Source organism: Battus philenor, unplaced genomic scaffold (genome assembly GCF_028537555.1).
Source record: "Battus philenor isolate CCGP_79_NKW_IND1 unplaced genomic scaffold, ilBatPhil1.0.hap1 SCAF_11, whole genome shotgun sequence".
Taxonomy (NCBI): Eukaryota; Metazoa; Arthropoda; class Insecta; order Lepidoptera; family Papilionidae; genus Battus; species Battus philenor.
In genome coordinates this window covers 13,251,363-13,268,728 of record NW_027181673.1, presented here as the reverse complement: position 1 = coordinate 13,268,728, position 17,366 = coordinate 13,251,363, and the positions used below count along the sequence as shown (strand labels likewise).

The following is a 17,366-nucleotide window of genomic DNA, read 5'->3' as shown; positions in this document are numbered from 1 at the left end:
CGGCTCTACAAGGCGTTCTTCAAATTAAAGTTATGAAGGTTTCAAACACATCAGAGTAGAGCTCATAACAAACTCAGACGGGTTCTTCATTTTCATGATTCTTTATAATTAGCACGAAACATTGACGTAGTTAGAATAATTATTATTGGTTTAACAGTCCTGTTTTATTACAATTTTAATGATGCCATCTACGTGGATGGAAGTATTTTGGACCTTGAAAACGTGATATCATTAAAATTATTAATAATTCAAGAGACCTTTATATAACCTATGAAAAGACATTGTACAATATTTATCAGTAGTTAATATTTATCTACGAAATATCAAAATTATTTTTATGTACTTTTTGTTTTTAATCAATTGACTATCAGATATATAATTTGACATTGAAACTTATATGATAATTCGCATATTATATTTATATAGTAAAATCAGACGAAATTTCAAAGATATGCTATATTCTTTTAAATGCAGATTTTTAGATTTTAAACAGCGCAATTTTATTTACGTATGAACAAAAAGTAAAGGGATATTGTCATTTAAAATTCCCGGGGATTAGGAAGGGAGATAATTTTTTTCCTAGGTTGATAGCATTGTCTATAACATTCGCCAAGCGTCAGTTTGTAAAACGTTTTGATTATCACCGAATTAAACGTGTTTTCGTGAAATGTTTCAATTTTTTCAAGCGCGTCAAGTCTTGATTGGTGTAAAATCGCTTGATTTTTAGTAAAAAAAAGTCAAAATTTAGAGTCACGTCGTTTTGCAACTACTGTATTTGCTTGATTTCGCTCAGTGCGACTTTTGGTTATTCAGCAAACTCAAAAGGGACACAATGTATTGTTTTTCTTTAACACGTGTTCACGGTGTTTTAAGATCTTAATTATCACTATCACCGTTATCAATTCAGGCATAGGATCACCCCATATATTAAGATTGGCCTGTTTGAAAGCTGGCTGCATCCAGCTTCTTCCGATGGTCGTCACAAGGTGGACATTTCACCCGGTGGGACGTTCGTGGCTGCGCTTGTCGGTCCGTGGTGTTAGGATCACTGTTCAAAAACTAGTATACACTTAGTCTAGACACTACATTATAAATTCATTGTTCAGGTGTTCTGAATGACATGGGCTCGTTTTTCGACCTGTTACGGGATAACCTGGAAACACTCGCTTCGCTGTCACCTCACGAACGATCGACGTTGTTCCAAGAACATCCTCAAGTTCTGCAAGCACCATCGGCTGGTGAGTAAATATGACTTTATAACTACCACATCTAATATCTTCGTCGTCTTTGCGAGGTTCTCTGCTCTCTGATTGAAGTGGAATCTCTTAGTGAGAACTGTCATAGAAAGTATGCTTTCTACACTTTCGATTGGTAACAGAAATGGCTATCTAATTTCATGTTCACGAAAGACAGTACTATAAACATCATAAAGAAAGTATCACCATATAAGTTCATCATCATAATTACGGCTGGGATGACATCCACAGCTGAACATATGCTTCCCATATTGATTTCCAATAGGACCGAAATCGGCCTGCACTGAGCATCTTCCCACAACCTTGGCCAGGTCATTTTTTCACCTCGCGGGTGGACTACGTTTGCTCATCCTTGGTCACCACTCCAGAATCTTAAGACCCCAGTGGCCATCCGTTTTACACGCTATATAGCTTGCCTACTGCCACTTGCCAATCTTCTGTGCTTTCCGTATTGACTAGGGAAAGATTCGAGTGCGAAATGGAACTAGAAGACAGGTTAGAAGTGACATCATCGCCTCCCTGATGGGAGACAGAGAACGCCGTCATATTTTCTAAAGATATTGTCACAGAATTCTGAAGCAGGTGATTAATTAAAATAAAATTTAATAAGATGTTTGTTAAAGCGAAACGCTAAGAAATATTAAAAAAAATAAACGTCAATATAAATAGATGTAGGAATAAATGGTAAACAACTGTGATACCAAAGAACGTGGCAAAGAAAGAGAAGCGACGTGTGGAAGGATTATGAATGAAAGAGAAAGAATGTAAAAATGTTTTCTGAAAGAAGATTAAGTGAAATAATAACACAGATTAAAAATAGAAGCTTCTGTGCTGTCGGTTACTTTTGTTCATCTACGGATCTCCACATTTCTAATTTGATATCGTAGAAAAATCTCTTTAGCATTAAATGTTGCTAGTTATAATTAACACCATAATCGCCTAATGGCTATATTAAAAATATAAAAACAGAATTATACCAATGTTTACAAAATTCCCTCGCGTTCGAACAAACGTATATTTTTCGTTATATTGGTTGGGTAATTTACCTCACGTCATCTAACTCTAAATCCAATGGGATGTTGTCACTGTGATTATCTGTTATTCATATGCAAATAACTTCGGACGACACATCTGGCAACACATTGTGTGTAAATCGATTATCATAAACTTCCGTACATTGGTATTATTTGTGCCGATATATTTTTATACCCAATCAGAAATACACATTAAAGTACATCTAGTTCGATATTTCCAATTATTCAACCTCCGGGAATTGCGAAAAATTATATTCATGCATCTTTATTTTTATTTTGTCTCTTTCTATATTCAAATCTAACCTTTAATTATGTTTGCGATCAGTAACTGGTAATAAAAATACAAAAATATAGATAATTAGATCCCATATTAAAAAATTAGCGCTGCAGTACATTTTACGCGGAACTACATTACGTAGTTGTGTAAGCTTGGCAATTGTTAGTATTTTTAATATGTTATCTGTATTAATTTGAAGTTAGACCGACAATAGAATATTTATTTCTTTCTATGTATAGGTTCTTTATCTAAATCAATATCTTCTATTCCATTTTAATGTATCCATCCGAGAAACAATTATATTTTAAGACGATATTACAGTTTCAATATAGCGTATGATAATTGTAACAAATATTATTAATTATTTTTTTATAAATATGTATTTAATTTTGATCATTATTATTTTAAATAGTACTAATTTTGTGCCGTTCCCCGAATCACGTGATGCAGCTTTCGCTGTCAAAAGGGCAATGACACCAACGCTCCGGATTACGTCAATGACGGCTGGTCATTTATTGCCATAATTATAAATTTGCCGAAGAGCAATCAGATATACAGTGTAGATATTTAAAGATATAAAATTTTTAAAAGGATGAATGTATAGCACATTTGTCAAAAAAAAAGCTTTATATCTTTGACAATTATTTCCTATCAAATATGTTACATTAATTTGGAATGCAGCTGGTTTATAACTTTTAAAAGTTCAATATCTGTGGGTACAGATATTAAAAAATAATTAATTTTAATATGTAGTAATCGGAATTTTGGAAACGCTCTGTTACAATATGTTATCATTGCGTTATCTATTATTCTGAAACATGATTTTTCGAAAGGGTGTTACCATACATTAATTGACAGCCAATGATTTGTACATTCCCTCTTTTAAAGTTTTTAGACTTATAAGTGATCAATCTGTATAAAATATCTTATTTGAATTGTTTTATTGTTTTCTAGTAATAAGAGGTAACAGCATCTGTTAGTGCTATATATGCGACAAGTATCGCACACATGGCATATCGAGTGTCTCACGGCATCCTTGTACCATTTCCTGAGCGACGCACAAAGGAAACTTTGATAATAAACTGCGCAGACATTTTGTGCGCGTTTTCCCACTTCCCGTTTAATGCAGCTCTTGCGTGTCCTTAAATAAGGATAATTTACACTCGAGCGGCGTAGAGTTCAACCATGGGGTTAAGGTCGTAATGAATAATGTAGTCAGTTTATTTACGAGACATTAGAATATACAGTCAGTCCTTGAGTTACGACCACCTCGACTTACGACGAAAAAATTTCATAATTTTTTTTTAAAAAAATGTGTCAAATTTTTTATAATTTTTGGCACGCTTGTAGAGGCAATAAAAATATTTGAAAATATGGACTCTGACGACGATAGATTTTCGAACGTACAATGCAATATTCACCAAGCAATTGCCTGTTATGATGAAATTTATAACGAGAAGAAAAACAAACTGTTAAAATTGGATTTGTTTATAAAAGCAAAAAGCACTACTAATTTACTTGTTAAATCTTAAGAGACATCAATGAATATCAGTAGCTCAGATGATAATTAACCACAAGCCAGAATAATGCTTACATAAATACTTATTTATGTATGTAGTTATTTAATTAACCAACTAAAATAATAACAAAAAATCAAAAATGAAAGCCATTATATTTGCTTATATAACATATACATATCTGTCTATCATATTATGTTATTTATTTTGTATGAAATTCGACTTACGACCTTTTCGACTTACGTTCGAAGTTGTGGAACCGAACCCCGTCGTAAGAAGAGAACTGACTACGTCCAGCGATTTTGATGTAAACTCTTTTTAAAGAAAACATAAATGATTTTCATTTATTGCTTGCTCCCTTTACTGATTTTCTTCTTCTTCGTCGCTTCCTAATGTCTGAGGGTCATGGTTATTCACATAAGTTTCTGCTACTATCTTTTTCCAGGCTTGTCTTTTTTGTGAAAGATTTAAGGAACCGTGAACGGTGGTGTTGCACTCTTTTGAAATTGCATCAGCTTAGCGAGTGTGACCATCTTCTAGTAGAATATTACAGCATTTACTGCATCAAATACAGGAGTATCGGATCTAAAAATGTAAATTGATGCTTCTATTAGTGGATTTCACAGATATCTGTAATTCAATTTTGCACGGAAAAAAATGATTTAATGTTCCCCTTATATCACAAAAATCTAGAGAGGCGTAATTTTTTTTTAAATAGAATAAAATTTTATACTTCTTAAATAATTGAAATTGAGAAATTATAAATAACATTTAACAAAGTATATATTTGTAGCGTTCACGCTCCGTATTGCTGACCACTTCATAATATTTTTGTGTCAAATCGTTCTCGTGCGTTCGAAATAAAATTCGAACGCTGATTTAAATTCCGACGCCATAAGTGACGTGGTCGCTGCCATTGCGTTAAGGTCGTGCAAATTGTAAATAGTCTTTGTACGTATATTCATCATCTCGCTTGCTCTTGGCTATCATCTTCCTCACCAACGTGCTCGGGTGATAACTAACTTCCGCCTGCTAATTGCGTATAGATTCAAATAAATCCGTCAATTTTTTTTTAATTTGCAATTTGTAAACTATTACTAATTTCAAAAACTTTATAAATACATATAATTTTCTCACATTGATATGTCTTGTTAAATTTTGATTAATAATCAGGGTCATGGAGTCAAAAAGTATAGTTGACACTATTGTACATTGACAATGTGAAGATGTCATTTATTACAATACGTATTATTCCCTTAACATACAATGAGAATGTTAATTAGGATGAAAATAAATTTCTGTCACCTAACGTCGGTTAATTATTTTCATTAGATATATACTGCAGATAACAGAAGATATTTTTAAATAAGCGTATGCATTTTTTAAATAACAAGTTGAAATACGCTGGTTGCAGGCCGCTTCCAGCTGGACTTATTGGAAACTGAAAAAGGTGGCCTTATATCAGCAGTAGATATCCTACTGTGGAAATGATGATTATGCAGATTTCTGGTCTTAATTTAAAATATAAATTTAAATATATTTGAAATGCGTAGATCAAACAGTAAAAACTAATTTTATTTCAAATCAAATTAATTATATACACAGATAACGTACAGACTTCACGTAATTAGAATTAAAAAAAAAGAAAATACATATTTTATTTATGACACTTAATAATTTTTATTATGTACACAGAATAAAAAAATGTTTTTATTATTTCCTAAGTTAAACAGTTTTTTGTAAACATTTTTTTTAACTCATAAACGTAAAATTTTTATAATTTACTTTTAAACTTCAACAAGTCTGATTAGTTTTTATTGCGTAATGTTGGCCGCTTGCTTTTATATTTGACCTTCCAACATATAACTTCCTTATTTAAAATAATGTTAGAAACAACGATGATTTAATTTTAAATTCATAGTTAACATGTTAAAAGAGAGCAATGGTAGTCAAGCGGTACAGGAGGGATTCCTAGGATACATTTGCCATTGCTCACAAATGAGTTTCTCGGGCACCAGCGCCTGCGAAGCGTGGCGATTATGGTATATCTTCCCCATAGATATCTCTGGGGAGGCCTATACCTTGCAGTGAACGTCTATGTGTTGAAATGACGTTGACTTCGATATCTACCATCAAACTCTACATAGCCCAGCGTATTTAATTCAAATCAAAATCAGGAAACTTTTTAAAGTTGTTTATAGATAAAATAAAAATTGCTGACTTTTACCATTTACTTTTAGCGATATAGCAAAAGGCATGTAACCTAAAACTTTTTGGTAGATTTGAAAACCATGTCGTCCAACAGCAACAGAGGTCTGTGGTTACTTATATGTTAGGTTTGTTTGATGGTTGCAATACGTTGAAAGGGTTCCAATAAACCAGATATGTCTCAGGTTACCCACGAGGCTTACATGTTTTGATTAAAGATAGCTAGTGATCCGAATGATGAAAAAACTTGACCTTTCAAACAGTCTTCAACGTGATAAGGGAACAGCATTGTTCCATCCAATTCCAAGTGTCCTAATAGGCTATATGAATTCATTAACAAAGCGTTAAGTTCGTTCTTCTACAATAAACTTTACATTCCCGTGCGCCGCGGTTTCTATAAAGTTTAATTAGTTTTACATCTGCGTCAGCCTGCCTACCCCTTTGTGAGAGCTGTCGTTGTTAAGGTCAGTTCAGTTCCCATTGGAAACAATATTATGCATTTATGTAAAAGTTATTTTTGTAAACAAGAAGAATTATGAAGCGAATGAAATAAGAGTATAGAAGTGTGATGTGATTACCTTTTTCTCGGAAAGACTAATATATTGCAACGACCGGAAAGTAATGTGGCTTTCTTAAGTTAAATTCACACGACTAAATTTTTAACTAATTTTTATTTCTAAACAACAATATATTCTCCTTCGTTATCAACAACATTTTGCCATCTACTATACGAATTTTAAATGCACGAGCGGCAAAAATCAATCGGTTCTTCTGTAAAATATGTTGACAGAAATGATATTACAATCCTATGCCCATTGTAAAGTTAATAAGATAGATTATTGAAATTAAAATAAAAATGTGAAAAAAACCTGTGATAAACATTAATGTACATGAGAAAAACATATAAACCAAATAAAACTTTGATACTGCAATAGAAAATACAACTGAAGTGTTTGAGGATGGATGAAGGAGGATGGATGGAATGATTGAGAAAGGAAGACGGAATTATGGTATGATAGAAGGAAGAAAAAAAAAGATATTGTGATCTATGAAAGATGAGAACGAAAATAAAAAAATCATGTTAAAAATTATTAAGAAATAAAAAAAATGCTGTTCCCAACAAAATAGGGGTGGAAGGAGAGGTCCCCAATAGCGGACATGTAATAAAAAAACACTCCGGTGCCTCTAATATTAATTAATTGTCGGTCTTCGACCTTATTATAGTATCGAGCTTGGTTTGGATCAGCTCTTCGGGCTGCAGCCTCTTGGCCGCTGTCCATCCACTTTTTAGGTGTTTAAATTTATTTCCAAGTTATCACAGCGTTTCCTGTTCACGTGACCAAAACACTAAAAAGTCCTCTGCGTATTGTAGAAAGAGGAGTGGGTACTCCAAGTTGTATCTCTATCTCTCTCGCCTTGGTTCTACGAGTAGATCACGTAATTTGTACCGTTAGCTTCCAGCACCACGTATATACCGTAACCGTCACGCTTAGCAAGCGGATTGGTGATCGCAGTGTGATATTATGGTATGCAGATGATGTTGCTGCCCATCCTCTGGAAACTTGTTCGTGAGCAGTGGCAATCCTAAATAATTAATACACAAAATGTGAATTAAGTTGTATCCCTCGAATCGAACTCGCGACCTATGATCGCAAGTATACACTTTACTGAATTCTGTTTATATTTATTCTAATGGTGTTCTTAACGATATTACATTTAATTTTGTTAATTTTTAAATAATTGGAAATAGTATGAATGTAGAGGCTATTACTACACATATAATTTATTATTTAGTTGAGACATTTGTCAGTTGTTTTGATTATTATATTATAATTAACTTAGAATCAGAACCTGTTAATTAGATCATTGATTTTTAGAGGATTGTATGGATACACGTTCCAAGTTTGGCCAAGTGCGCATTCTTACCAAATCATATTAGAATATAAAAAATAAATTAAATATTTAATGGAATCAGGTGTTACCTTGCCAAAGTCTATCCTAAGTAAGAAAAGGAGCAATATTTAGCCACTTCCGCACATTCAGTGGTAGTCGTGCAACAAAGTGCACCGCCCGCCAGCCCGCTGATAAATGCGTATGCGGCAAACAATGCAAATCATACAACCGCCACCGCCAAATTACTCAACACGTGTTTCACCCCTCCTCGAGGCATCTTCAGGAGTTATGTTACACCGATAGTGCCCAACACAGAGTTTTTTTTTTAATTTAAATATAAATATATCAATTTTTTCCAGGTATTAGCGGAGGAGGGAGTGGTATGAGGAGACTGCATGCCCTGCGCCCTCTCAGACCTACAGGCAACATCAGGTGAGCATTCGTATACTTATCATTATACTTAAAATTAAGTGTATTTGAACACTTAATACATGACAATGGATAAGTTATGAATTCAAACCAAGAATTTAGATTTTTAAAACTAAGCTAAACAAAATCTTTATCACTATCCACAAGATTTCTATAACTACTATCCGGTAGGGCAAAGTGATCAGTGGTTGCGAAGCGATAGAAGACTGAAACTTCTGATCACAGGTCGCGGGTTCCATTCCCGGGATACAGTCTTACATAATTCACAATTTCTACATTAATTATAAAGGATTGCCACTGCTCACAACGATGGACTATTGTCCATCTTCTAGAAACTCGTCCTGCGCGTCCAGAGCTTGCCAAGCGAGGCGGTTGTAGTATATCCCCCCCATAGCTATCTTTGGGGGAGGCCTATACCTTACAGTACGACGATAACGTCGATATCTACTATGAATGTTGGCATAGTCCAGCGATCTGGCAAATTGAAGTGACAGGGAATAGTCCACATAGCAAGGAGATCAGAAGGCCGCTCGGGTGTTGAGGTTCTGGATTGGAGACCATGGAGCGTCAGCGCAAGTATTTCAACTATAGTGTTCAGACGATTTTAAGGTCGTTGGAAGACGTATGCACATCGCTTCTAACCGGTGCTTTTGGGAATCTTGGGCTACATGACCAGCTGTGGACATCTTAAGATTGAAATGATGATGGTATTATCTACTATATCTGTATAGTTGCAAAGGTCGTTGACTTTAGACATTTGTGTCGAGTGAGGATTTTGGTTTTATTTATTCATTTTATTTGTATGTTTACCCACTATAGGAATGTTTATGTCTGGATAATATGTAAAACTTAATTATAATTTGAGGTATATGATCGTATTAGTTTGAATGAAAAAATGAATTTTCATTTTTAATATATATTTTGTGTAACAAAATATAATGTGATAACTGTATTCAAGCAATATTATAGGGTAAACATCTTTATCAGTGTGCTTGTGCATATAAGTAGATATCAATTTCTTTGTTTTTTCTTTTACATGTATATAATTACAATTTTTCATGATTTTAATTCTCTTCAGATTAACGGATTATTGTGTAATAATAAATCTTCGGTTTTTTTCGGAATATAACATGATAATACACTTTTGTTTTATTTGTTTTTTGCAAAAAAATATAAGGTAATTATTTTTCGATTTTTGCAGAATATTACATAAAAATAACACTTTTATTAAGTTTTACTGGATATTTTATAAATTCAGTTTTTATTTTCGAAATATTGCAATAGTAGCCATTTTTTCGAACTTTCATTCATTGTCCATTAGTAAGGAAAAGAAGTTGAATTAGATAAACCGCAGCCCTTGAACAATATCCCCTATTGATATACGTATAAGTTGAATTAATTTTGTTAATGAGCGCATATAATATAGTTAATTATTGTTGTATGTAGATCTTACAACCGCAGATCGTTCGTGGACGCCGTCGGAAGTTACCCCGGCGCGAATCATCACGACCCGGCCCTGCTGTGGACAGGACTCGGTCGCCGGTAGACTATCCAACCACAAATTATTACCAACTTTATGCCAAAACTCTGCACCGACTCTCAACAAAACGAAATAAACGCAGGAACGATGAACGTCATAAACACGAAGACAAGATATCAAAATATTACCACAGATTCACGAAAAACTCCGCCATATTGGTTCAAAAGTTTGACAGTTGAAACGATTTTTCCCGCCAAAGTGAAACGCCATTTTGTTTTAGGCCATACGCCGATGGATACAACGCCGTTACCGATGTTACGTCTAGAAATTATCACACAATCAAACCACCTCAAGTAAAACTACGCTCATACGAGACAATAGAAAAAAAGCAAAATGGTTTATCGAAGTGTTTTTACGATGACGATAGCATATTTTGGAATTATTTCGTAAATCTGCACACCCAGTGCTAAATAATTAAAATATTTTATAATGCTGTAAAAACAATCGTCTTCAATTACATAAACTATATAACGAAAAAATAATTATTAATATAAAGAATATCATTTAAAATATTCACTATAAAAAAATATTTCATAAACACGTTCAATATATGCAGCATTTCTGAACGCTTCTGCATTAGATAGAAAGATAATTAACAAAAATACATTTGTCCTTGGTAAAAATAATTAACATTTAATAATATGTTTAAATATAGGTAAGAATTTTGATCTCTATCTAGTCAATTCTAACTCATGTATGTACTTATGTATTTATTCGCCAAAATAAATCATTAAAGACGTGAATTTCGTTTCATTTATTTTAAAGAATTATTTATCTATTCAACACAGATTTCTATATAACCGTGAACTTAAAGCCGAATTCATTCTCTACCAGTTAACTGTTTAGGTAGATGAAACAAGATATTATCATAAAAGACAAAACAAGTTACAATTTAAAAATATGCATTTTTTATGTTTAGTGTAAAAGTAAAAACTTCAAAGAAGTAAATGCTCGTATGTCAACAAAAAGTTTTCAAGCTTCACCTATTTCCAATCAACTGTATAAAGTGAATATACTGAAATATGTTACATTCATTTGTTGTTTATATTTGAACGCCACTCGGATGGGTACCATTCGTCATCTTCTTTCTCAAAATACCGTAATGTTTGAAAATGAAGGTCTTTTACCAATGTGGGTTGCTGGTACATATGGATCCGAGAGGTGGTGGTGGACCAAAGAGCAATGGAGAGGGCTATGCTCAGAGTTTCGTTCACCGACGTTGCTCGAAGAATTGCTCATCTGCAGTGGCAGTGGGCGGAACACGTCGGTCGTGCAACCGATGGCCGTTGGGGCCGAAAGGTTCTCGAGAGGCGACCACGAGTAGGAACACGGAGTAGAACACGCGTGGGAAAGCATCCCACTAGGTGTACCGACGACATAGTTAAAGAAGTCCGGCAGTGCAGGATAGGTCACCGTTTCGATCTTTGGGGGAAGACTTGCAGTGGGCGTCCATCGGTTGAAAACAAAAAGAAGATTTGATTGCGATGTGCTCATAACTTCTAGCAGTACATAGACTGCAACGATATACAGTAAACAATAATTAATTTTAATATACAGCAATGAGTTTTTTTTTACTACATTTGTTATAATTTATGAAAATTAAAATTAAAATTTTCGTATAGGGCGTACTACATATTAATTGACAGAAAATATAACTTACACTGCTTTAGAGCTTTAATAACTATTACAAAACATCCTGTATATTTACTTAACTAAGTAATATCTGTGCCTCGAGCATTGTACCCGACTGCTCTCCCTACAGCGCATGGATCCGGCTTCATTACAGCGAATCCATGGAATGATGAGAAAGTACTTCTGTGAAATCGTACCATGTGGTCTAGTTTTTATTTTTAAATAAGAAAAGGACCACTATTTAGCCACTTCCGCACATGCAGTGGTAGTCGTGCAATGAAATGCACCGCCCGCCAGCCCGCTGATAAATGCGCATGCGGCAAACAATGCGAATCACACAACCGCCACCACCAAATTACTCAACACGTGTTTCACCCCTCCACGGGGCATCTTCAGGAGTTACGTTACACCGATTAGTGCCAAACACAGTTTCTCAGAGTCACTCTGTGTTTGGCACTTCACTTTCCATTAAATATTTATTTTTAAACACAAAACATATAAATAAATAAAAAAGATTCAATTTACATGGCAGGTGTTAATGAGAATTTCAATTTCATCAAATTATAAAAGTTTCGTGCCGTTAACAATCACTTTATTCATTAAATAAATGTAAAGAAATCAACTTGTTATATATTAATTTCCCAGTAGACTTACCGCTTCATTTATGCCGAAATCAACGTGTCCGCTTACATTGAAATTAGTTAAAGCGATTCGTAGAAATTACAGCCCACTTTATCGCCTAAAAACGTGATATCATATTACGTATACAGAATGATTGAAAATAGACGTAAAAGACTTGTAGGTGTGAATATATAGCTTATTCGTCGATTAAGGTATGGTACACACTAGACAAAAGTCAATGGTTTTCAGATGAAACAAAAAAAAATTAAAAAAAAACCGTTTTTTTCTTTTTGTTGAAAAATTAAATAAATATTATTAAAACAGAATAACAAAAACTGTTTTATTTGATTGTTTACATGGTTACAAGTTTATTGTTACTACGGAAATTAAAAATTATATGTTTTTTTTTTGTATTATTATCGCATATCATATATTAAATACTTTTTGCTTTGCGTAAAAATCTTCCACGCGCCTAAACTAAAATATGAAAAAAAAAGCGGATATGTCGAGTCGGTCTTGAACTTTGCGTTTAACAACACATTTGATGAAGCGTTTTTATTTATATTAATTATATATCATCTGAATTTGTCTTAATTCTGAATTATAATGGAGTTGATTATGTATTGCCGTATGCTTGGTAATCATTAAGATTGAATCATTGCAATAGGTTGTTCCAGTACATCATTAATGATAATTTTAGGTAAACGACGCTAAATCCTTAATGACAATAAAATTGCTTCCGCAGAGACCGTTGATAGCGAACGAGCATAAAAAAAATAATGGAACCACTCATTGTGATTTATATATGGATATATGTTCCATTGTAAATCGAAATAAAAAATAATGTGGTTTATAATTTTCAACGCAATTATAATTCGTAATTATATATTTACAGATTTAGCAAATAAAGCGTTTTGTATATTAAAATAGTCAAATAAACATGTTGACTTGCTAAAGAAACAGCTGAGAATCGTTTCTCAACTGTCTCCATTGGTTGCGTACCAGCTATTTATAAATATTATTTTGTAGGTATATACTGGTGATTGGAATATATTTATATATATATATATATATATATATATATATATATATATATATATATATATATATATATATATATTCATATATTGGTCGTTACAGCCCTTAGATGCATATTGCAATGCATAGGCCGTCCCCTAAGATATCTGTGAGAGGATAGACCATATCGCCACACTTAGCAGGCAAGTTGGCGATCGCAGTGTGGTATTATGGTACGCAGAAGACACTGTCGTCCATCTTCTGGAAACTTATTTGTGGGCAGTTGCAATCTTTTATGAATAATGTACAAATACGAGTTTATATATTAAGATACGAAACCGGCTTTTGGAATGACACAGGTAGTAAAAATGTTTTTTTGCCTTCGTGACGAAAACGAAGTCAAAGCTAGCAATTCGTAATAGCGGAAAACAAATATAATTTATATTTCAAGACGGTGTAAAACACTTATTATTTCTAGTTTCAATTTTAACATTTATTTTAAATATTAATAACAGACAGATAATTGTAGTAATTATGTTGTTAAAAATAAACTCATTGTGGTACTTGCAAACCTGACAATTTAAGCATAGAACATATATATGTACAATTTACCTGTTTATCGTATGAGGTAGTAGGTTGGCAGTTAGCCAGATATTGTATATATTTTGCACCTTCAATATAAACGTGCAACATACTTTAATAGCAAGGTTTAACATAGTATATTTTTGACAATTCCAATTTACTTTATGTTATTGTAATAGTTCAGTTCTAAGTAAGCTCGCCTAAATTATAAAAAAATATATCTTAAATGTGTACTCCAACCACTAAATTATTAGAACTAACTAAGATACTTAGGTTGGTAAATATTTATATAATACAGGATGTTATGTTTTAGATGGAAAAGCTATGAAGGGATGAATGTATAGTTTATTTATTCGCATAAAGGTTAAAAATTTAAAAGCGTCAACTATTTCAAATGATTATGTATAAATTGACCACTCTGAAATCGGTGACATTAATTTATTTTTTCTATTAAAACGCGACAGGGCAATCTGACAGGGCAATCAAGACTTATTGCCAGTATAAATTACGCAGGAACAGATTTCAAATAATAATTAATTTGAATTGTAGTAATCCGAATTTTGAAAACTCTTTTTCTAACTATATAGTGTTCAAAATTTATGGTAATATTATTATTACGTTATATAATATTTCTGGAACCATTAATTTTTGGATGGATATAATATACTGTATATTAATTAGCAGCTAATGGGTTTTAAGTCTGTATAGCTTTTATACCTATAACCAATCACCCTGTATATGTATATTTAAAGAACAGGCGACTGAAACTATAATTGTAAACGTATTTATGTCAAGAGAATCTCGTTTTCTTCTTTTAATAATTGAATATTTTGCAAGAATTTTGCGTTTAAAATAAATAAATTCGTCATGATCAGATGTAATAATTCCAAAACATTCCCACAGGATTAAACACGCGACGTCCACTGTCAAATGAATCGATCTATTTTCTGTCATTGATTGAAAAATTGGTCTCAACCAGGAAACGATGGTCCTGTGCATCGGCCATTGGCAGGAAATTGCCTACGATTGGTACTAACTGCCCAATTATTCACCGAATTCACCATCGATTAAATGTTTTAAATTGTACATCGTGCCGCTCTGCGTTTCACCACGCCGGGCTGAAGCAAGCGCGTTTTGGACATAACATAAAAGTTGGTGATTTTGTACAGACTTCATCACTTAGACACTGTCTTAAGACATTTATATAGATTAGACAAAAGACATAAACACGTGACCTTATGTGAAAACTCTAATATAACTCCGTCGAACTTACCGGACCTCCTGAAAAAAATCTACAGCAGAATCTTTTTATAAATCGACCCCGGAACGTTGTCCTAAACCTCAAAGCATTTAATGGTCTGTAGCGCATGGGCAACGACTTGAAATAAAATAATGCACCAATTAATGTACAATTTAGTAAAACTTCCATTTGGTATTGTTCATATGTTAGTGATATTGATATATTCTCGTTCTCTCTCGTATCTTTTAAAAAACAATTTAAACTAAATACATACAATGCAATTTAAACCATAATATAAATATAATATAAATATATAAACAAACGTAATGTAAATATATAAACCATAGTATTTGATTCCTGTTTAGTAATGTTTTTATTTGTTTTTTCATTGTTTGACTATAAATGTATGTTCTCAGTTAGATAGTTATAAGGTAACAACTGTAACTAATTTTATATTTCTAAGCTTCTAAGTTTGTACTTTCTTACTGCCTTTTGTTACTGTCTATCTCCAATAAAGTAAATAAATAATGACATGTTAGCTTTATGTGTATTTAGAAAAATTGTAAATAATGATGAAACGCTGTCGTGACACGCGGCTGGGAGAAGAAAGATCTTATCAAATAGCGAGGGTTGCCGCTGCGGACTGTCTGCCTTTAATAAAAGCGAAAAAAATATTGTAAACAAAAACACTAGCATTACAACAAAAGTATTATTTATCCATCTAAACTTACCATAATATATTGTTGATAATTGCTTGTATCCTTTTCGGTTGCATAACCAGAAAAAGCGGTGACAGCTTGGACTCCTGGTCACTGGCAGATGGTCGACGATCACTAGGCTGCAAACCTTTGTGCTGATCAGATCAGATCTGAAACAATGTCGATAACACAGAAACTGACATATAGAGTACCGTAGGGCGCCATAAACTTTCCAAAAATGGTCATTTCGAGAAGAAGGTATCTAAATCAGTGATTTCCAAAGTGGTCTATATCGACCCCAAGGGGTCTATGACACCTGCAAGGTCTACGTCAGAAAAAAAAATTTGGGGGTCCATGAAATGAAAATGTATAAAATAAAAAATTTATAAAAGTACCTATGAAGTTAAATATTATTAATATGTTACGTATATTTTACATAACAGATACAAAATTTTATTTTGAGTAGTTTTAAGTTAAATTCAGTTAATAAATGTATAAATTAACATGTGTTTTTACTTTAAGTTTTTAACACTAAACTTCACTACAGTTAGAAATTTACAGGAAATCAATATCAGGTAAGTAGGGGGTCTACCCAACACGGAAAAACATGGCAAGGGGTTTACAATACAAAAAAGTTTGGGGAACTCTGATCTAAATAAATGTTAATAACCATAGACAACAAATTATTAGTCCTGGAATGTATTTTAATTTTTTTTAATAAAGGATGTGTGCGTCTGTGCGGTCGATGAAGGGCATCTGATTCGCTTCGCCTACCATAGTTATCTCTTTCTCTCCCGATAGTTTGACTGCCATCACCACAGCGCCAAAGTGGTTCATCAATGCTTCGTCGATAAGGATTTATTTTTTAAGTTTCTCTTATGTTAAGTAAGTAAGTATTACTTAACATACTCTTAAGTAAGTATCTATTACTTTTTCAATAAACCGTTTTTTCATCTTTAGCAACATTGAAATAATTTAACAGTATTCTATTTGACGCACGATGAAGAATTTACTCGGGCCTAATTTGCGGTAAATTGATTTTTATTGTCTTTTGTTTTTTATGATGAGAAAATTTACTGTAATAATTTTTTTTGTTATAATTTCTGCTTTTCATGTCTGTAATATTAATCATTTCAAACATAGTATATATGTTATTAATTTATACAGAGCAAATACCTAGAATTATTACTATATCATTGCTTGACTAACGAAGAAACCAATTTGGCTTCGCCTATTATATCTATTTTTTAGGTTAGAAATAAATTTCAAAACATTATAAAGCATTTATTTAACTTTTTACTATGTTAACTAATCTTAAAACCGTAAAACTCATGTCAGGTAATTCTTGTGGGCAATTATATTATAAAAATAGGAAAAATCTTGTATCTTTCCTTCCTGATAACGGATGATAATCTCAATGTC

At 32.8% G+C, this 17,366-nt stretch overlaps 1 protein-coding gene across 1 annotated transcript in view; it reads left to right on the top strand.

Annotated features, from left to right (window-relative positions):
- LOC137932434 (uncharacterized) overlaps positions 1-10,160 on the top strand; it is a 32,226-nt gene extending 22,066 nt beyond the window's left edge. The window contains exons 4-6 of the mRNA XM_068776050.1: positions 1,107-1,241; positions 8,542-8,617; positions 10,061-10,160. Coding sequence (XP_068632151.1) covers positions 1,107-1,241; positions 8,542-8,617; positions 10,061-10,160 — 311 coding nt within the window. The remainder of the gene's footprint in view (positions 1-1,106; positions 1,242-8,541; positions 8,618-10,060) is intronic.
- Positions 10,161-17,366: the final 7,206 nt, after the last annotated feature.